Below are 22846 nucleotides of genomic sequence, written 5' to 3'. Positions count from 1 at the left end.
GGTAGGAAAAGAACCACTTGATTTTGTGTAAGCATTTGTTTGATTTAATGACAGCAAAGACATGAACTTTCTTTTTCGAACACATAATGGAAAGGTAAGTTCTGTGAGATTTTATGAATGAAAGCATGACACACTGAAACTGAGGGGATGTGCTAGCTCAGGCAAAAATCTTATTTTGCTAGTCACGGTCACTTTTGCTCCCAGAACCTTTCTCTACCCAAGATTTTTTTGACTACTACTTTTTAGCTAGGCTTAACCAGTGGGAGCAATTGGCATCCTATTGGCAGGCAGTCATCCACTTTTGGTGTTTTAGCTGCTTGTCATAGCTTCATCTTTTCCATTTCATTCAGTACTAGGAATGGTAATATTTCATGCTGATGGCAAATTGAGGACTGCCTCACAGTAATCAATTTTCTGTGTTAAATTCCATGTTTGAAACACCTGAAATAGTTTATATCTTCCTCACTGGACCCTGACTGATACACTCACTGAAAGAATTGTGATGAGCAGAACTGGCTTCATGCTAATTTGAGACGTGTGTGTGTGTGTGTGTGCGCGTGCTGGGATGAGAAAGAGTCTTAGTACTTGTTCTTGCACCTTATTCTCAAGAAATGTTCTTGTGCTGTTCCTGGCTTTGAAAACGTAGGTAGAATTTGTCCTTAGTTTTGTTCCATCCACATCTCCAAATTCTGTGTTGTATTATTTGCCAGTTGACTTTATAGATTTGTAAAAGTCATAGCTTCATTATGTGCATCTGTACATATATGTGTAGAGCCCTACCTAAGTATCACACTTAATCTTAACAACCAACCCTGAAAGGAAACAGAAGCTCAGGGAAGCTAATTAATTTCTTCCCCGACTGCATATCTAGGATGTGATGAATTGAGAATCAAATATAATGGTTATATACTACAAAAATGATTTTATTATTAGGCTATTACATATCTTATTGATACTACATTTAAATCACTCAGTGATCTTTATCTAAATGTAGGAATTTGTAATTTTCTGCCAAATAATGAAAAGCATCATTTAATCAAGAATGCCATTTCTAGACACCAGAAAAGTTTGTTTTATGGACCTTGGCGGCGGAATGTCTGGGAAATATTGTTTGGGGGAAGAATAGAAGAGAATAATTGAAATCATGCCTATCTTTGAAAATATTTTATATATGGGTTTCTGTACTTATAGTTCTATAACTTATATAAATATTTCAAATAATTTTTAATTTTATTTTATATTGGAATATAGTTGATTAACAATGTTGTATTAGTTTCAGGTGTACAGCAAAGTGATTCAGTTTTATATATATATATATATATATATATATATATATATATACACACACACACATGTATCCATTCTTTTCCAATTGAGGTTATTACAGAATATTGAGCAGAGTTCCCTGTGCTATGCAGTACATCCTTATTGGTTATCTATTTTAAATATAGCAGTGTGTACATACCAATCCCAAACTCCCAGTCTATCTCTCCCCACCATTCCCCCTCGGGTAACTAAGTTCATTCTCTAAGTCTGTGAGTCTGTTTCTGTTTTGTAAATAAGTTCATTTGTATCATTTTTTTTTAGATTCCGCATATAAGTGATATCATATGATATTTGTCTTTCTCTGTCTGACTTACTTCCTTCACTTGGTATGATAATCTCCAGGTCCATGTTGCTGTAAATGGCATTACTTCATTCTTTTTTTATGGCTGAGTAATATTCCATTGTATATACATACTATGTCTTCTTTACCAATTCATGTATTGATGGACATTTAGGTTGCTTCCACGTCTTGGCTATTGTAAACAGCACTGCAATGCGCATCAGGGTGTATGTATCCTTTTGAACCATGTTTTTCTAGGGATATATGCCCAGGAGTGGGATTGCTGTATGATATGTTAGCTCTATTTTTAGTTTTTTAAGGAACCTCCATACTGTTCTCCACTGTGGTTGTACCAGTTTATATTCCCATCAACAGTAGGATGGTTCCCTTTTCTCCACACCCTCTCCAGCTATTGTTTGTAGACTTTTCGGTGATGGCTATTTTGGCTGGTGTGAGGTGATATCTCATTGTAGTTTTGATTTGCATTTCTCTAATAATTAGCGATGCTGAGCATCTTTTCATGTGCCTCTGGGCCATCTGTATGTCTTCTTTGGAGAAATGTCTGTTTAGATCTGCCCATTTTTTGATTGGGCTATTTGTTTTTCTAATATTGAGCTGTATGAGCTGTTTGTACATTTTGGAGATTAAGCCCCTGTCGGTCGCATCATTTGCAAATATTTTCTCCCATTATGTGGGTTGTCTTTTCATGTTGTTTATGGTTTCCTTTGCTGTGCAAAAGCTTTTAATTTCAATTAGGTCCCATTTGCTTATTTTTGTTTTTATTTCCATTACTCTAGGAGACAGATCCAAACAGATATTGCTGCAATTTATGACAGAGTGTTCTGCCTATGTTTTCTGCTAAGAGTTTTATAGCATCCAGTCTTAATTTAGGTCTTTAATCCATTTTGAGTTTATATTTGTGTATGGTGTTACAGAATGTTCTAATTCCATTTTTTTTTAACATTTGCTGTCCAGTTTTCCCAGCACCATTTATTTAAAAGGCTCTCTTTTCTCTATTGTATATATTCTTGCCTCCTTTGTCATAGATTAGGTGACCATAGGTACGTGGGTTTATCTCTGGGCTTTCTATCCTGTCCCATTGATCTATATCTCTGTTTTTGTGCCAGTACCATACTGTCTGTCTTGATTACTGTAGCTTTGTAGTATAGTCTGAAGTCAGGGAGCCTGCTTCCTCCAGCTCTGTTTTTCTTTCTCAAGATTGCTTTGGCTATTCGGGGTCTTTTGTGTTTGCATACAAATTGTGAATTTTTTTGTTCTAGTTCTGTGAAAAATGTCATTGGTGATTTGATAGGGATTGCACTGAATCTGCAGATTGCCTTGGGTATAGTCATTTTCACAATGTTGATTCTTCCAATCCAAGAACATGGTATATCGTTCCATCTGTTTGTGTCATCTTCGATTTCTTTCATCAGTATCTTACAGTTTTCTGTGTACAGGTCTTTTGCCTCCTTAGGTAGGTTTATTCCTAGGTATTTTACTCCTTTTGATGCAGTGGTAAATGGGATTATTTCCTTAATTTCTCTTTCTGATCTCTTGTTGTTAGTGTATAGAAGTGCAACAGATTTCTGTTTATTAATTTCGTATCCTGCAACTTTACCAGATTCATTGATGACCTCTAGTAGTTTTCTGGTAATATCTTCAGAATTTCCTGTGTATAGTATCATGTCTTCTGCAAACAGTGACAGTTTTACTTCTTCTTTCCCAATTTGAATTCTTTTTCTTCTCTGATTGCCATTGCTAAGACTTCCAAGACTATGTAGAATAAAACTGGTGACAGTGGACATCCTTGTCTTGTTCCTGATCTTTGAGGAAATGCTTTGAGCTTTTCACTGAGGATGATGTTAGCTGTAGGTCTGTCATATATGGCCTTTATTGTGTTGAGGTATATTCCCACTGTGCTCACTTTCTGGAGAGATTTTATCATAAATGGGTGTTGAATTTTGTCAAAAACTTTTTCTGTGTCTATTAAGATGATCATACGGTTTTTATTCTTCAGTTTGCTGATGTGGTGTATCACATTTATTGATTTGCAGAGACTGAAAAATCCTTGCATCCCTGGGATAAATCCCACTTGATCATGTTGGATTCGGATTGCTAGTATTTTTGTTGAAGATTTTAGCGTCTATGTTCATCAGTGATATTGGCCTGTAATTTTCTTTTTTTGTGGTATCATTATCTGGTTTTGGTATCAGGGTGATGTTGGCCTCAGAGAATGACTTCGGGAGTGTTCCTTCCGCTGCAATTCTTTGGAATAGCTTCAGCAGGATAGGTGTTAATTCTGCTCTAAATGTTTGATACAATTCACCTGAGAAGCCATCAGGTCCTGGACTTTTGCTTGTTGGGAGCTTTTTAATTACAGTTTCAGTACTTGTGATTTCTTCCTGATTCAGTCTTGGGAGACTGTATCTTTCTATGAATTTGTCCATTTCTTCCAGGTTGTCCATATTATTGGCATAGAGTTGCTTGTAGTTGTATGGTCCTTTGTTACTTTTCCTTTTTCATTTTTAATTTTATTGATTTGAGCCCTCTCCCTTTTTTTCTTGATGAATCTGACTAAAGGTTTATCAATTTTGTTTAATCTTTTCAAAGAACCAGCTTTTACTTTCATTGATCTTTTCTATTGTTCGTCTCTAGTTCACTTATTTCTGCTCTGATCTTTATGATTGATTTCTTTTCTTCTGCTGACTTAACTTTTTGGGTTTTGTTTGTTCTTCTTTCTCTAGTTGCTTTAGGTGTAAGGTTGTTTGTTTATTTTTCTTGTTTCTTGAGTTAAGATTGCATTGCTATGAACTTCCCTCTTAGAAATACTTTCGCTGCATCCCATAGGGTTTGGATCATTGTGCTCCAAACTTCCTCCTCAAGTTTCTTGTGATGAAAGACACAGGGACTCATAAATATTTCAAGTTATTTTTGTGTCTAATATTTCCTGTAACCTGTGTCAAACAATTAGGGTGAAAATGAGAGTATTATCTCTTCTACATGGACCTCATTGCTTAATGTTAGATGAAATATAAATTGCTGTAACAACATATAAAAAGGTGTTCCAGCCTAGTCTAGGTATCATGGAATGCTTCCCTGAGAAAGTGATATTAATGTAACACCTAAGGGAAGAAGAGTTCCCTTATGCAAAGGCTTGGAGGTGAGGAGAAATATGCAGCATATTTAAAATACTTTAATTAGTTTAGTTTCATTGTATGGCTGGACCTCATAATGTAAAAGCAATAAATAAAGTTGGTTAAAGCAGGAAGAGACAAGATAATTTAAGGCTTTGGGATCTGTAACAAAAGCTTAGAATGAAGATAAGTCTAATGAAAATCCATCAGTGCACTGTAAAAGAAATGTTTTTTTTTTTGTTTTTGTTTTTAAGATCATTTTTAGTTTTAATGTAGAGAATGGACTAGAGGGGAGCAAAATGGATAATGACCTGCTCTAAGGTAGTAATAGTTTAGGTTAATCCTGTCAATACAAAGTGATACTAAAATTTCCCTATTGAGTTTACAATGTTTGTTTAGAATTGAAATTCAGGATGACAGACAGTATTGTAAAAATTGAAATGAGTGAGTAGGTGGAATTCAAATTTTCTATGATTCTAGCATTACAGAAGTGTGGTATAAGTAATACTTTATATTAAACCTTAGTAAATCAATCAAAAGTAGTCTAAATGTATATATAACTGAGGAGGTACTAGGGAGTAAAAAAGGAATAATGTAAAATATTTCATTAGCCTCCCAAAACAAGAAAGAAGAAAATAATAATATGAAAATATGTAAAATGAAACAATGAGTAATATGATAGTTGTAAACATAACCTGAGAAACCACAACACTGAATGAGATATATATTAGAACTATTTTCAAATACTGGTCAATAAATATCAGAAGACCACAATCTCTGAGAGAAGGAAAACAAACAAGGTGAGCCCTACATCAACTCCAGATTTCTTCCTAGAGACAATTTGGACTGTAGAAATGTTGCAAGAAACGAGACCAAAATACAAAAAACTAACAACAAAAATCCATTATATGTCAGCAATGAAAAATTGGAGAATGACATTTTCAAAATAACCTTTACAGTAGCATCAAAAAATAATTAATAGGGAAAAAATAATTAATAGGGAAAAATCTATTGTTATATATGCAAGAAATCTATTGTCATATGTGCAAGATGTTTAAACCAAAAACGACAAACTCTCTTCATAGGTTGAGAGTCAATGTTGCTAAATTGTCATTTCTACCCAGCTTGATCCATATACTAAACATAATCCCCATCAATATCCCAGTAGGCATTTTGTAGGGCTTACTTACCAAACTACTTAATTTTATAAATCATTTTTATAAATCATATAGCAGTTCAAATGACCTAAAATAATCAAATGGTTTAAAAGAACAAGTTTATATTCAATATATTTTACTTCCAAACATAAAGTTATATAGTATTTAAGATAAAGAGAAACATAGAAATGGAATAGAAATGAAAGTCCAGAAATGGACTCAGCTACATATGATGATCAATTTAATTTTGACAGTGAGTCCAAGATAATTCAAAGGAAAATAGTATTTTCACCGAATGGTGCTTGAAAACTGGTGGGTTATCAATAAGAAATAAATGTACTGTACATCACTCCATAAACAGAAATCAATACAAAGTTGGCCCTAGCCTTAAACATAAATCTAAAACTTCAAACATCTAAATCATAAAAGAAAATCTTTAATAAATATTTCATCAAATTTAAAAACTTGCACTTCTCAAGAGACTCAGACAAGAACATGAAAAGAAAAATAAGACTGGAAGAAAATATACAAAGGACTTGTATCCAGAATGTATAAAGAAAACTTAGAAAGATGGTAATCTAAAAAATGAAGCAAAATATTTAACAGTTAAAGAAGATGTGTGAAGATTCATTAAGTACTCTAATATATCCTCGACCTCATTAACAATCAGAGAAAAGCCACAGTAACATTTCAGTTCATACTCACCAGAATGTCTAAAATTTAAAAAGATCAAAAAAACCAAATATGGCCTAGGATGTAGAGTAATTATAATTTAATATTATTGCTGGTGGTAATTTAAAATGGTAACATAACTTTGATCAACATTTTGATAGTTTCTTATAAATAAAAACATACTACAAAATAATTGTACAAGTATGGCCATAGCATCTTTTTTCATAATAATGAAAATTGTAAAAAAAAAAAAAAAATGCTAGTCAACAGATAATTGGATTAGTAAGTTTTGGTATACATATAAAATTTAATACTCCTCAACAATAAACATAATAAACTACTGATACATGCAGTACCATGGGTGAAGCTTGCTTTCCCTCAGCATTGTATTTGTAAAACACACAAAAAGTACATGCTCTAGAATTTCATTTGTATGCAGCTCTAGAAAAGGTACATCTAATCTATATAGTGATACAAAGATCAGTTGTTGCCTGAAACCTGGGATGGGGATGGGCTTGACTGAGAAGAGGCTTAAGGAAACTATCTGATATAAAACAACACTGATATAACAATACTAAAGTTTACTTTCCTGTATTCCTGACACATATCAAATTTGACCACATGTTGGGTCATAAAGAAAGCCTCAACAAATAGTACATTTTTGAAAATCATTCAGAGCATGTTCTCGAATTACAATAGTATTTTACGTAGAAAATAAGAAGAAAACCAGTAAATCCTCTCTTACCAGGAAATTCAAAAAAGTATCTAGTCCATGAGGTAACAAAGAAATCAATGCTTAAATATTGAAAACATTCTCTGGTATGGAAGATGAATAAAATAAAACCTGGTATCACCACTTCTGTACTGGTATTTCTATGTAGTGTAATAATGCAAGGGAAAAAAAGAGAAAATAAAAAAGAAATATAATGGTCAGTATTCATAGATGACATGCTTTGTATACTAAGAAAATCCAAAAATCTGGAAAAATATTTAAGAATTATTAAGAGCATTCTGCAAGGTCTCTAGATGCAGGTTAGTATAAACATAGAAGAATATGCTCAGCTTCATTAGTTATCAGGGAAGTGCCAATTAAAATCTTAAATATAAACCTGACAAAATGGCTAATGTGAAAAAGATGTTGGGGAAAAAGGCATAGGTGAACTTGTGTTGCAATTGGAACTCTCATATATTGCTGGTGGGAGTGTAAATTTGCAACAGCACTTTGGAAATCTGTGGATATGCATTTTTATGACTCTGCGATTGTACTCTCAGGTATCTACCCAACAAAGTTTCATATATTTGTTCACCAAAACATACATGCCAGAATATTTATAAATTGCTACTCATAATAGCCCCAAAATATGTAAAAGTCCATCAACAGAAAAATGGCTAAATAAACTATATACTCTTTATGTAATGGAATAGTACGGCAGAATGAGAATTAATTGATCTTATAAATGAAATGATTGAAAGAAACCAAATATACAAGATTACACATTAAATTACTTAACATGTGTTGTATATTTAACACATATGTAATGTTAGATATTTTAATTATATATTAAACCCTATATATTTAATATGTGTATATATCTATCAGTATCTAGTAGAAAAAAGGGAAAACGTACTAAGAGTTTGACTGCTTGAGAATAAGTGAGAAGTGAAGAAAATATTGTCAGGGAGTATAGAAAACCTTTCAAAAACATTTAAATACTACAGTGAATGAGGAGAGAGATCAAGATGGAGGAGTAGGAGGATACTGGGCTCACCTCCCCTCAAAAACACATCAAAACTACAACTACACGTACAGCAACTCTTGATGAAATCAACCTGGGGCCTAGTAGAACTGCTCTTCTGCAACCAAAGCTATAAAGAAAGATCCACATGGAGTCTGGTAGGAAGGGAGGAGAAGTGATCTGGTTGAGACACACATCCCTAGTGGGGGACAAAGAAGAGGAGGGATATCACAGACTAGGGGATCTTCCCAGGGGAAAACATGGTTCAAGCCACATATTACTGGGATTTGACACTGGCAAGATGAGCCCCCTTAGCTGGTTTGAAAACTGGTGGGGATTACTGGAGGGCTGTAAGAAAGAAACCAAGACTCTACTCTTGAAGAATACACACACAGACTTGCTTATTCTCAGTCACAGCACAGAGGCAGCAAATTTAAAACTGCCCGGGGCTCTGTGCCCCTCAGCCTACACCAGGCTCCTACTCCAGACCCTCTTGCTTCAGTGCTGCTCCCCACTAGTGCAAGGCAACCATTGCCAACAAGAGTGCACAAACTTGGAGAGAATGGAGGCAGCTCAGACCCCGGCCCTGCCTCTGATCGGGGCAGAGGCAGCCACTCCCAACTCTCTCATCTGTCCTTGCACACACTCTGGAGGGAGCAGTGATAGCTCCAGGCAGAAACCACCATCACAGGAGCATGTGTTTCTTGCCCATTTGGGAGGGGCGGGGCCAGCTCAGTGGTGTGGCATCAACCTCTCCAAAAATGATCCAGTCTCCAGCCAAGGAATACACACAGGGAAAAGTGAAACAAGCACAGAAGTGTAGCCTCAAGCCCCTAGGTTCTGGCCACATCTGAAACCAAGTCAGAGACTGCCACCACACCCAGGAGAAACCCAGCTCTCTCAGGGCCTCAGCTCCAGCTCCTTGGGGCTCACTCCCAACCCCATTAGGGCCGTGATGGCCACTGAGCATAGGAGAAGCCACAGTGTGCACCTGGCTCAGGCTCCAGCCCCTCCAACTCTAGCCCTATATCCCAAAAAGATTTTAAGAAAATTGAAATCATATCAAGCATCTTTTCCAACCAAAGCTCTATGAGACTAGAAATCAACGACAAGAAAAAAAAAAAAAAAACTGCTAAAAACACAAACATGGGGAGGCTAAACAATATGCTACTAAACAATCAATGGATCACTGAAGAAATCAAAGAAGAGATCAAAAAATACCTGGAGAGAAATAAAAGCAAAACACAATGATACAAAATCTATAGGATGCAGCAAAACACAATGATACAAAATCTATGGGATGCAGCAAAAGCATCTAAAGAGGAAAAAGTTCTAAGAGGAAAGTTTATAGTGATACAAGACCAATTCAGGAAACAAGAAAAGTCTCCAATAAAAAACCTAACCTTACAACTAAAGGAACAAGAAAAAGAAAAAAAAAAAAAAACAAAGGTGGTAGAAGTAAAGAAATCATGAAGCTCAGAGGAGAAATAAATGAAATAGAGACTATTAAAAAAATCAATGAAATTAAGAGCTGATTCTTTAAAAAATAAACAAAATTGGTAAACCTTTAGACTCATCAAGAAAAATAGAGTGAGGTCCCAAATCAGTAAAATGAGAAATGGAAAATGAGAAGTTATGATCGACACCACAGAAAAACAGAAGATTACATGAGATCACTAAGAACAACTATATGCCAATAAAATGGACAACCTAGAAGAAACAAATTCCTAGACATGTGCAGTCTCACAACACTGAATCAGGAAGAAATAGAAAGCATGAACACAACAATTATCACTAATGAAATGGAATCAGTAAAAAAAAAAAAGAAAATCCCAACAAACAAAAGTCCAGGACCATATGGTTTTACAAGTGAATTCTACCAACTTTTAGAGAATAGTTAACAACTATCTTTCTCAAACCATTCCAAAAACTTGTAGAGGAAAGAATGCTTTCAAACTCATTCTATGAGACAACATTAGCTTGATATCAAAATCAGACAAAGATATCACTAAAAAGAAAATTACAGGCCAGTATCACTGATTAACATAATGCAAAAATCCTCAACAAAATATTAGCAAATCAAACCCAACAATATATTAACAGGATCATACATCATGATCAAGGGGGATTTATTCTAAGGATGCAAGGATGGTTCAATATCCACAAAAGGATCCATAAAAAAAATCACATGATGCATGAAAAGCTTTTGACAAAATTCTACATCCATTCATGTTAAAAACTCTCCACAAAGTGGGTAGAGAGTGAACATACCTCAACATAATAAAGGGCATCTATGACAAACCCACAGCTAATGCTATACTAAGTGGTGAAAAACTGACAGCATTTCCTCTAAGATCAGGAACAAGACAAGGATGCATACTATCACCACTTTTATTCAACACAGTATTGAAGTCCTGGCCATGGCAATCAGAGAAGAAAAGAAATAAAAGGCATCCAAATTGGAAAGGAAGAAGTAAAAGCGTCACTATTTGCAGGTGACATGATATATAGAAAACCCTAAAGTCTCCACCAAAAAGCTGTTAGAACAAATAAAATGATTTCAGTAAAGTTGTAGGATACAAGATTAATAATACAGAAATCTGTTGATTTTCTATATACAAATAATGAGCTAACAGAAAGAGAAGTCAAGAAAACAATCCCATTTACAATCACATAAAAAAGTATAAAATACTTAGGAATTAATTTAACCAAAGAGGTGCAAGATCTATATTCTGAAAACTATAAGACATTGATGAAAGAAACTGAAGATGATATAAATAAATGGAAAGATCCCATGTTTATGAATTGGAAAAATGAATATTGTTAAAAATATCCATACTACCCAAAGCAATCTACAGATTTAACACCATCCCTATCAAAATACCCACAACATTTTGCACAGAGCTAGAACAAATAATCCTGAAATTTATTTGGAACTACAAAAGACCTCACATAGCCAAAGCAATCTTGAGACAAAAGAAGAAAGCTGCAAGTTATCATGCTTCCTGACTTCAGACTATACTACAAAGCTACAGCAGTCAAAACAGTGGAGTACTGGCACAAAAACAGACACATAGATCAATGGAACAGAATAGAGAGCCCAAAAATTAACTCATGAACTTATGGTCAATTAATCTATGACAAAGGAGGCAAAAATATACAACAGGGAAAGAAAGTCTCTTCAAGTGGTGCTGGGAAAACTGGACAGCTACATGTAAAAGAATGAAATTGCAAAAACAGAAACAGACCCACAGACTTAGAAAACAAACTTATGGTTACCAAAGGGGAAAGGTGGTGGGGAGGGATAAATTAGGAGGTTGGGATTAATATATGCACACTACTATCTATAAAGTAATCAACAAGGACCTACTGTATAGCACAGGGAACTCTACTGAATACTCTGTAATAACCTATATGGGAAAAGAATCTGAAAAAGAATAGACATACATATATGTATAACTGAATCACTTTGCTGTACACCTGAAACTAACAACATTGTAAATCAACTATATTTCAATATAAAATAAATTTTTTTTAAGTATGGAATTATAACATTTTCTCACACCATATACAGAAATAAATTCAAAATGGATTAAAGACCTAACATAAGACCTGAAACCATAAAACTCCTACAACAAGACTTAGGCAGTATACTTTTTGACATAAGCCTTAGACGTATTTTTTTGGATCTGTGTCCTCAGGCAAGATAAACAAAAGCAAAAATAAACAAATGGGACCTGATCAAACTTAAAAACTTTCGCACAGTAAAGGAAGCCAACAATAAAATGAAAACACAACCAACTGAACTGGAGAAGATATCTGCAAAAGATATGTCATATAAGAGGTTAATTTCCAAAACAAATAAATATCTCATACAGCTCAGTATCCAGAAAACAAACAATCCACATTAAAAAATGGGCAGAAGATCTGAATAGACATTTTACAAAGAAGATATACCAATGGCAAACAGGCACATAAAAGATGCTCAACATTTCTAATCATCAGGGAGATGCAAATCAAGACCACAGTGAGATAGCACCTCACACTGGTCAGAATGGCTACCATCAAAAAGACAAGAAATGATAAATGCTGGTGAGTATGTAGAGAAAGAGAACCCTAGTTCAATGTTATTGGGAATGTAAATTGGTTTGTGGAAAACAGTATGGAGGCTCCTCAAAAAATTAAAAATAGAACTACCACATGATCCAGCAGTTCCACTCCTGGATATATATCCAAAGAAAATGAAAACATTAATTTGAAAAGATACATGCAGCCCAATGTTCAGAGCAGCATTATTTACAGTAGCCAAGATATGGAAGCAACTAAACATCTATCAGAAGATAAATGGATAAAGTAGATGTGGTGTGCGTGTGTGTGTGTGCGTGTGTGTGTGTGTGTCAGGAAAACAGAACATTACTCAGCCATAAAAAAGAATGAGATTTTGCCATTTGCAATAACATGGATGGACCTGTACCATATTATGCTTAGTGAAGTAAGTCAGACAGAGAAAGACAAACACTATTTTTTCACTTATAGGTGGAATCTAAAAATACAACAAATGTCAGTATAACAAAACAGAAACAGACTCACAGATATAGAGAATAAACTAGTGATTAACAGTGGGGAGACACAAGATAGGGGTATGGGATTAAGAGATACAAACTGCTATGTATAAATAAATAAGATACAGTATGTAATAATGTACAGCACAGGGAATATAGCCAATATGTTGTAAAAGCTTTAAATGTATTATGATCTATATCACTGTGTTGTACACCTGAAACTAACATTGTAAATCAACTATACTTCAATAAAATATATAAAAAATAAACAAATACTACAGTGAAAAAGCCAATAGAAAGGAATAGAATGAAGATGCATTGGTAGAAAATAATTAGTAATTGTGCAAAATCTCCAAGAAGGCAGAGAGGGAATAGAGTCTAGGGTATAATTAGAAGTATCATTTATAGAGAGAAAAAGAGATAACTTTCATTTTAATAAAAATGGACAAGAAGTAAGGACAAGTTCAGGCAGTTTCATTTTGCTGCTTCTGTTTTTGTTACTATTTTGTCTGCTTGCTTTCTTGTTTGTTTTATATTTTAAGTGACGTAATCTGCAGAACAAGTGAGAGTGTGAGGTGACAAAGGTTTGATTAGAGTGGAAGTTTGAAATAGTGTTTGGGTAGAATGGGTGCAATAATTGGCTAAAGACACAAAAGCATTGTCTGTCAGCTTCAGCTTGGTGGCCACCAATTTATCTAGAAACCCATCTGGCCAATGAGGGGATTCTCTAAGAGAGAGTAACCTATGGATCAGTGCTGGGAACACGGACATCTGTCTTCTACTGGTTGGTTGTAGCAGACAGAAGCAAGCCAAGAAATGTTTACTACTGCAACTAGAGGGATTAAAATGGTAGAATGATGATGATCAAGACAGGTGGAAAAATAGTACTGAGGAACGTGAGAAGGTCTATGAAATGGAAGTCCTTACGTGGATTGGAGAACGATGCTCTTTGGATTTTTAGCTTCACACAACCTAGTTTTTCCTTACCTGTGGTCATGCAAGAGATGAGTGTACGATCTAGGACCAGCAACGGTGCTTTCTTACTCTCAGCACAGAGTCCTTGCAACGTCACTAAGATGTCAGGTTGAGTATTATCAGTAGATGTCTGTGAAAAGGGCAGAACTCAGAGCGCTGCCTGATGCTGGAGAGAAGAACAGCACAGGCTGAAACACAGAAGGTCAGAGAACCATGCCAAACCCAGCCCCTCCTGCTAGCACTACTTAGTAAAGAATCTGTGTAACTAGTAGCTGGGGTATAATTGTTATAGAAAATTAGTTCTTCAGCTAATCATTTGCCTTAAGCCAACATGACTATAGGATAGCTAATCACTAACATTACCAATAGTATTTCCAAAATAGGCCATTTCAGATAGAATTAAAAAGCATTCTGAGTAGCCACCTGAATTGGTGTTATGTTTTTTATTATTTCCTTTTAAGATGACATAAAATGTTTTTGGCCTGGAAGATGTGCTTTAGAAAACAATAAGATCTGAAAATTGCTTTTTGACAGGACAATATATTACAACTGAATAAATGTCATATTTCACTTCATGTATGGCCCTTTCAGCAGTGTTAAATTTCTTTAGTTATTCCATACATTGATTTTCCCCCTTTCAACTGAAGTTGTCCTTTTCTGTTATGATCTGATGGAGAGCTGGCAAAGGACAAATTTACAAGATGAATCCTATCAGTGGCCCAGTGGAGTAACTCTTCATTTTCAAAGAAGGCGCCACCTTCTCAATTTAATTATAAGCTTGACAATTTCAATTTGGATGTATAACTCCATTTTGACTAGCCTTAACAAAGCCCCTTATTTGATTTTCCCATTAAGGCAGGCTGGCTCTTTAACATTTTTGAATGCAACCTAAAAAGGAGAATGTTTTCAATACAGGCCATTCTTCTAAAAATCTGTTCAGAAACAAAAGAATGTGTTAAGCACGTATTTGGATAAAATTAGGTCCTCAAAAAAAGTTCAGGGTGGATACTAAAAACATGTTGAATTAGATGATGTATTTTTGCCAACAAATGTTTATTTAAATATTTCCTATGGTGTACAACTACCATTATTAGATCAATCATAAGTTAGAAAGACTATAACAGTGTTTACTTTTAAGAAATATTTAAGCTGTCACTTGTTATCTACCAACACACATATGTAATGCCCTTTAACGTTACTTACCTGTGTTAACCTTATTTCCAAATACTTTAACTGAGCATTTTAAAACTAAGTACAGGTTAGCGAGCAACTCCAGGGTCTGGGGACAAAATCCTGGTTTCTACTGCAAAACCAAGGCAAACAAATTTATTTAATTTTGTTTGAGAATCAGAAAAAAAAAGTTTTCTTTGTATTTACAGTATGACACATTTTAAAGATGAAGTAAATGTTATACAATTCCATGTCCTAGAAACTATAATATGATTTGTTTATGGTTTATCTTTGCCTTATTGATATGTTTACTGAGATCTACATTTTAAAATTTTAAAAGGTTTTTTTAGAAAATATCTTTAATCTCCAAGTCTTCAAACTGTTTGGGGCTTATGAGGATGACTGAGTATTTCTATTTACTATTTCAAAAGCATGCTGCTTGGAAAATAATGGAGTATAAACATTATCAAACTATCATCCTAACAAAATACATTGGCAAGTAAGATACCCTCATTTTTCTTAGTACCAACATGCATACAAAAATTCTATAACCTTTCTAAAAACAGTTATCTAATAGTCATTTTTTTAAAATTTTAGACATTGTATTAATGTTGGTGCAATTTCTTCAACTATACAATATCTGAAAATAAATACACATTGGAAGTGACATATTACTGAGAGGCAGTGTTGTGTAATGGGTAAAAGTACCAGGTACTTGAACAACACTGCCTTGGCTCCAATTCCAACTCTACCATTTAATAGCTGTGTCGCCTTGAGATAGCTACCAAACCTAGTTCCTTTGTTTCCTCATCTTTAAAATGGAGATAATAATAGTACTTATCTCATAGGATTGCTGTGAGTTAATTTATGTCAGCTGTTTGGAACAGCGCCAGCACGTAGGAGGCACACAATAGATATTAGCAATTATTATAAGCTGTTACACTTGGAGCCAAACCGCACACATTTGCCTTTCAAGTACTACTTTTGTGCAGGTGCTACATCCACCAGGGGTCTTTAAGTTCAGGTAAGCATTGAGACTTACAAGAATATCATAGGCTACCTTGGCACCAGTTTACCTAGAAGGTTATAGGACAGGAAATATATTTCTCCAGGCAACACCAGGCTTTTCTCTCCACAGGAGTGCCAGCAACTGTAGTTGCCATGGCACTTCACACAGGGGGTGGGGAGCTATCTATGCTTTCCCCAGGTGACAGCCCAGGCGCAAGGGTATGGGATCTACATCAGTGGGAGTTAGCAACCTCATGCAAAACACATTTCTGACAAAGGTCTTGTACCCAGAACGTGGAGAGTTACAGTAGTATAGTACAAGACATTCTGGTGTTCTGACATAACGTGGATGAGGAACTTACAAAATTAAAAGAAGGAATAATTAGCATGTCTTTCTTGGATACTCCTCTTAACTATCAATAATTACAGTGAGATCTGAACAAAGATTTGCCAGCACACATTCCACTCTGATGTGGTTGTTGAGGACTTTTATCACAGGTATTTAACTTCGAGTTTTGTAAAAAGATCCAGCCATTTTATACATGAACAAAATTTTGACATTTTATGAGGGAAAAGAACATACCTTTTATTGTTGTTCTAACCCTTTTCCACAACAAAGGCTTGCAGACACATGTCTAACTAGGACCAAGCCTTTTGTCTGAAAACATTCTTAGAACTGGACAGATTTGTACTGTAGCTTAACTGAAATCACAGATTACATACCACAAAGCACAAAAGAGACATTACCATAAAATGAACTAAGATCTGTCGAGTGATAATATTGCGAAGGACTCTATTTAGATGGTCTTAATTTGGATTATTTGCAAAATACATCTTGCAGTTAGAGCTAACACTGGGCATCATCTCTACATTCATGTAGATCCTCAAAAAAAAAAGAGGCAGAACTTATGAACTATGTCCGATTTACTTTTGAACATAGACAATATTGAAGATCTTATTGTGACATTAATAGACCCTTAAGTTCAGTTATTTTGAACCCACATCAGTATTGTAAGAATAAGCACAGGTCACTACCATAAGAAGGATGGCTGTATTCCTATTTACTATGGTAGGAGAACAGACTTCCAGTTTATGTAGATCACAGGCCTTTAATTTGGATCAAGATCTCATTTTTTTTAACCTCATCCACTTCTATGGAAAGAAGGCAACAGGAAGCTGCTTATATGTACTTGCATGCAAATATTTACATATAACCTTAGGAGGTTTCAGGGCCTTAGAAGCCATTTCATTTCTCAGTTGATACCCTGATCAAGAACTCTTCATCGAAATCAGAGAGGATTGTTACCAGATGTTAGGAAAAATAGCTCGTTTTATGGCAAACATTTCAAGTTACATTTACGTAGAAGCCTTTTCCGTTGATGAAAGCGATTTGTAATGGTAAGCGAATTTTTGGACCTGAGTTTTATAGTCTGACTGGCTTACCAGGCCTTTGGAGGAAAATAATATTCTCGCTGGCACAGGTACACTTGTGAAATTCAGAGAACTTTGTTCAAGAAATGGAACACAGAGATCCCAAAGTGGTACATTAGCCTACTCAAATATGCTTTGTTTCCACAACGGGAATTCTTCTCAATTCTTCCCTTGGAGGATTTTTCATTAAACTAAGCCTGGTAAGAGGACTTACACTACTTTTTGGAGACATGAAATTGTGCAGTTATTCTCTATGAGTAGGCCTGAGGCACTGCTTAGGCCTCAAACAAAATTCCCTACCATTTGCTTGCCTTGTCTGTGCCCCTTGCTTGTGTGGCCTGTGATTTGGCTAATAGCAAAAAGTCAGGCCTCTTAGGGCATATAGCTCTTGGACCTCAAAGATCCTCATAGAATGTCTTACAAGCTTTCCTCGTGAAATAACAGTATTCTTGCAGCAATTGTCCTAATCTGTCTGCAACACTAGTTTTCATGCTCTCCTAGAGGGATAATTTGTCCTGTGGTTTTCTTCAGTCTACTGGAGAAGTCCTACTACAGGCATTTAGGATTTTTAAATAAAAAGATTTGTCAGAGGCCAGAATAAGAAACCACAATGGCACAGACAGGGCTTTGCTGATTCAGTGAGGAAAGAAGACAAGTCAATTTCCACATTTTAAGTCATGAATTTAACTTAAACCTCCTTTCAAGACTATAGGTTTATATATAAAACCCACTTGTATGGGTGGGTTCATTTGCTTCAAAAGCAAATGAAATAAATACAATCTATACATGACAAGATTACAGAGTCAAAAGGAGAAGAGAATGTAAGTTTTAGGGTGGGAAGGCCAGAGGCCCTGGTGAAATCTTGAATGACAGCAGGTCCCTAGGACCTTCTTCTCCAGAAGACTTCATGGCAGCACAGAGCCCTGAGAATACACCAAACAGTTTCATGTTTGAAAGAGATGACCAAGGATCCTCAATACTATTCAGGTTGATTCATCACTTAGAAAAACTTTCTTCTTACGACAGTGAGATTGGAAACGACTTTCAGAATCTAACTAACTAGTTCTAGGAGGTCTTTAATGAAAACTGCTAATTATTAAACAGCAGATTTTAGCATGCAGTTTGTCCACAGTGTAACGTTAATTACGAAGTGTGTTATTCTATTCAAAGTCTGTCTTTTTTTTTTAAGTTGTGTACAGATTCAGAAGTTCTGAGTGTTCTGTGAAATACATGTGAGTGCTTCATGAAATCCTGTTTAATGTTTGTAAAAAAATTTTGTCATTCCTGACACATACAAAGATTTTACATTTCTGGCTTCAATAAGTAAAAAGACTCAAAGATGTGTAGTTTTCAAGTATTACTGCCTTTCAAATTACATATTTTTTGGTGTTACCTTTTTAAGGATTTCAGGGTTAGCATTATAATGGGGCTAATTAAATTTTTCACTGAGGAAGCAGCCAGCTAGACCACTGCCCCAGGCACATAACCTGAGCTTACTACTTTCCTTCGCTCATTTATTCTGTGTGAGATGAGATTCCTCGAACTGCAAACTGAGTAGAGTACTCAGGCCAGTCAGCTGCTGATGGATTTCAGTGACTACAGAGGCAGTGTTTGAGCCTCACCCTGACAGCACACATCACAGCCAGGTGACAGCGGAAGCACATCTTCCTGTGTGAGTTGGCTGTGGGTGACAATCTGCCAAACTAAAATAATGGAAGAGGCATTATTTATATAAAAATGAACCAACTGGGCTTAGCGCTAAAGTATTTTGCAAGATTCTAGGACTGTCACCTCGTTTTGCCCTGAGATGGTTTTAGTGAACAACCCAGAAAACATAACAACAATTACAAAATAGAATCATGTGGGAAAAGGTGTCTTTCAGTAATTTCATTGGTATATCTTTAAAATTAAGCAATTTTGTCAGCCTTCCCAAGAAACAAAGGAAATAATTAATAACAACTATGTGGCAGTCTACTAGGCTCTTTACACATGTTATTTAACTTCAGTAAGTACTCTTTTCCTATTTTATATCTGAGGAAACTAGGAGAAAACAGTTAAATGATTTGTTTATGTTACTAAATGGCAGGCAGATCTGGAATTTAAACCAACTTTGACAAAAGATCTGTTTTAATACACTGCCTGATAGGTGTAAGAATTATGTGTTTTTAAAAAAGAGACTCTTGTAGGTGGAATTATTTGAGAAATATTCATGAAAATGAGTGGTATACATGCATGTGTATATGCATACGTGTGTATGATATTTATTGTAGACTGTGAATTCCCTGAGAAGATTTTTCAGTTGTTGTTTTATTAAGTTACTTATATATGATATAGCTTTTACTGTAGACAGTCATTTCTTACAAAAGGGGTGAACATTAACCCTGGAAGTATGGAGATCCATTACAAAGAAAGCAGTGACCATCTGGTTCTTATAGTATGATATAGAAGGTACAGAACTGACTTCACTGAAAACCAAGAAAGAAAAAATCTAAGCTATCATCTTAGAAAATAGAATATGGAACTACTTATGCATCAGATGACTAGATAAATGATTAAAAATAGATTGATGTGATAATTTACCTAGGTGTATAAAATGAGGAATAACTCATTCGTTTCTGGGATAAAAACAAAGTGGCACATTTCATTTTCTGTAAGATTAAATCTCTTTAAATTCCTGATTACATTCTCTGAATAATAATTTGCTTTTTGTTTTTTTTTCTACAGTTGGACAGTGTCACCTCCCTGATCCAAGCAGCCAAAAATTTAATGAATGCTGTAGTGCAAACAGTGAAAATGTCTTACATTGCCTCAACCAAGATCATCCGAATTCAGAGTCCTGCTGGGCCCCGGCACCCAGTTGTTATGTGGAGAATGAAGGCTCCTGCAAAAAAACCCTTGATTAAAAGAGAGAAACCAGAGGAAACTTATGCAGCTGTCAGACGAGGCTCAGCAAAGAAAAAAATCCACCCAGTGCAAGTGATGAGTGAATTTAGAGGAAGACATATCTACTGAAACCACTATTCTACTCTAGTGTTTATATGACAAAGTCCTGGCTAAACACACTGCTTTATTTTTACACTTGATTAGTTCTGTAAGTTCACTAACTTAGAATTTAACCCACAAATAATGTAAAACACTGAAAGCCTAACCAACACGAGCAACGTATCTTGGGGATCATGCCACTGTCATTTCTGCATGGCCAGCACCTAATAAGGAATCAACAGATGCTTGCTGAATGAATGAAATCTTCAGGGTCATTCAGCCTCTCCCATCACGGAGAATATCTTATATTCATTACTAAATGAACACAGGAGACTCAAATGAGTCCTGTTCACCTGTACCAGCTTAAGTATACTCACCCTCTTCATTTTAAATTAAAATAGTGATATGAGCTCTTGACTTGGTTTTCAACGGAAACAAAAGATTTCATAAAATACTCTCCCATTTAATCTCCATACTTCCTTTATCTGATGTAACCTGACAGACATGCGTGATTCCTTCTACAGGAAAAAAAAAAAAATTCAATCTCTAGATATTTGTAACAACTGTTGTCAACTGATTGGGCTAATATCCATCAGAAACTAACCAAGCTTGAGCAATCAAGTTGCTTTCTGGATTTTCAAGGTCCGCCTTAATTATTTATGAAACAATTTATTAACATTATAAAGCTTACAATGAGTTTTCATGCCACAAGTGTGCATTTCAGGACTCCACTGTGCTCAGCTGTTCTGCACGTTGAGTTCTGGATTTAAAAAGGCCCACCGGAATACTACATATATGGAGGAAGCGTTATCATCCGTTGGGGAAATGGGCATTTAACTCTATCCCCAAGCGAGTTATGACTGATAACAGAAATGCAAGGAGTTCTGCATGACTCTGTTTGTATCACCTTGCAAGTATAATTAAAAGGAAAAGGCCAGTTTGAAAAATATTTTTTGTCATTGAGTAAAATACAACTCAAAAAATGTGTGTGGTACCGCTGAACTCTGAAGTAGAGTTAGTGGCAATGAAGCTGGAGTGATTTTAATAACATTTTTTAAAATAGAAGTCTGAGGTCATTTGATAACTGCAGTCATTGTGCTGATGCCGAATTGAGTTCATAATGCGCTTTATAATAGTTTCAGAGTCTAGTGCGTTGCTTCTCTCTTTCTACTTCTTTCTGTCTGTCTGTCTCTGGAGGAGTTAAGTTTCAGTTTTACCTTTTCTCATGCATAGAGTTCCCATTCACAGGATTTTAAACATGAATTTCCTATTCTACTTTATCAAAATTATACCCACATCGTAACTTCACCTTGTAAAACGTTTCCATCAATGAACTGTTTCAACAGCCATGTCATCTTAGTTTGACTAGGTAAAGTTTAAACATGCAACATCAGCTGATGTTAGAATGGCCGGTTTGGGTAAAAGAATGTGTGAAACATAAGAAGGCATAAAGGTTGAGAGCATGATGTGTGTGGTACGTTGAACAAAATGGTATGGGAGTATGTTGAACAAAATGGTATGGGAAAGGGATTTAATCGGTCAATATGTTAATAAATTATGGGGAAAATGTAAACTTTTCATTGTAATATGTTATATTGTTCTTCCAGAATGCTAGGTTACCTGGGCTCAGCATTGATACATACACTTTCTAAGAGTGAAAGCAATACGCTCCTGCCTCTCTTGCAGTGTGCACTGGCCCACGATCAATATTATTCTGGACAGAGTCCACTCCCTAAAAGAAAAGGCAGTGCAGAAAGGAATTAGAGAATCCAGATAATTATACTGTCCAGGACTCGCTAGCTAACTGAGGCAAAACAGGGAATTTCTTTTGTTGACATGCTACCATCATTTTCTGTTCTAAGATAGACATTACAGGAGTTACCTCTATGACACTTCCTTTTGTCAGGTAGAAGTGTGAATTTACAATTTAGTTGAGAAAATAATTTCTTAAAAAATTACCAAACTACTAGTATATCTTAGTTCCTAAAGCCACATGCTCAAGAATCGTAAGAGTCTCATTTACAAAATCTAATGTCTGTTTAATTCTACATCCGCTTTCCACAGGTTAGAGTTTAGAATGCAGCGCTCGATGCCAAAAGAGCATAACTAATTTGAAATTATACACTTATCAAATAACCTCTGTATCTGTCTTAAGAAAATGACTCTTTAAAAATGAGATGTGAACAAGTCCTCCTCTTCAAAGCACAGGGATTTCCAGCTTAGCTCAAAGCAAACAACTATAATTAAGCAAAACTTAATTTAAAAAAAAAACATTAACTTGGAGAATGTCCCAGGAGTAAAGTCTGGTGCAGTAATCAGAGGTGCAATAAGAACAAGATGTACAGAGCTGAGAAGGACATCTGTCCACCTGACTCAATTCCTGCAGTGGGCAGCATTTCAGGATTTAATTCAA

General features: G+C 35.4%; 1 protein-coding gene across 1 annotated transcript in view; it reads left to right on the top strand.

Annotated features, from left to right (window-relative positions):
- CTNNA3 (catenin alpha 3) overlaps positions 1-20895 on the top strand; it is a 1656790-nt gene extending 1635895 nt beyond the window's left edge. The window contains exon 18 of the mRNA XM_060125436.1: positions 20176-20895. Within this exon, the coding sequence (XP_059981419.1) occupies positions 20176-20463 (288 nt within the window). The 3' untranslated portion in view covers positions 20464-20895. The remainder of the gene's footprint in view (positions 1-20175) is intronic.
- Positions 20896-22846: the final 1951 nt, after the last annotated feature.

This window comes from Lagenorhynchus albirostris, chromosome 16 (assembly GCF_949774975.1).
Source record: "Lagenorhynchus albirostris chromosome 16, mLagAlb1.1, whole genome shotgun sequence".
Classification (NCBI taxonomy): domain Eukaryota; kingdom Metazoa; phylum Chordata; class Mammalia; order Artiodactyla; family Delphinidae; genus Lagenorhynchus; species Lagenorhynchus albirostris.
The sequence above is the reverse complement of the archived record's forward strand: the minus strand, read 5'-3'. Positions and strand labels throughout refer to the sequence as shown.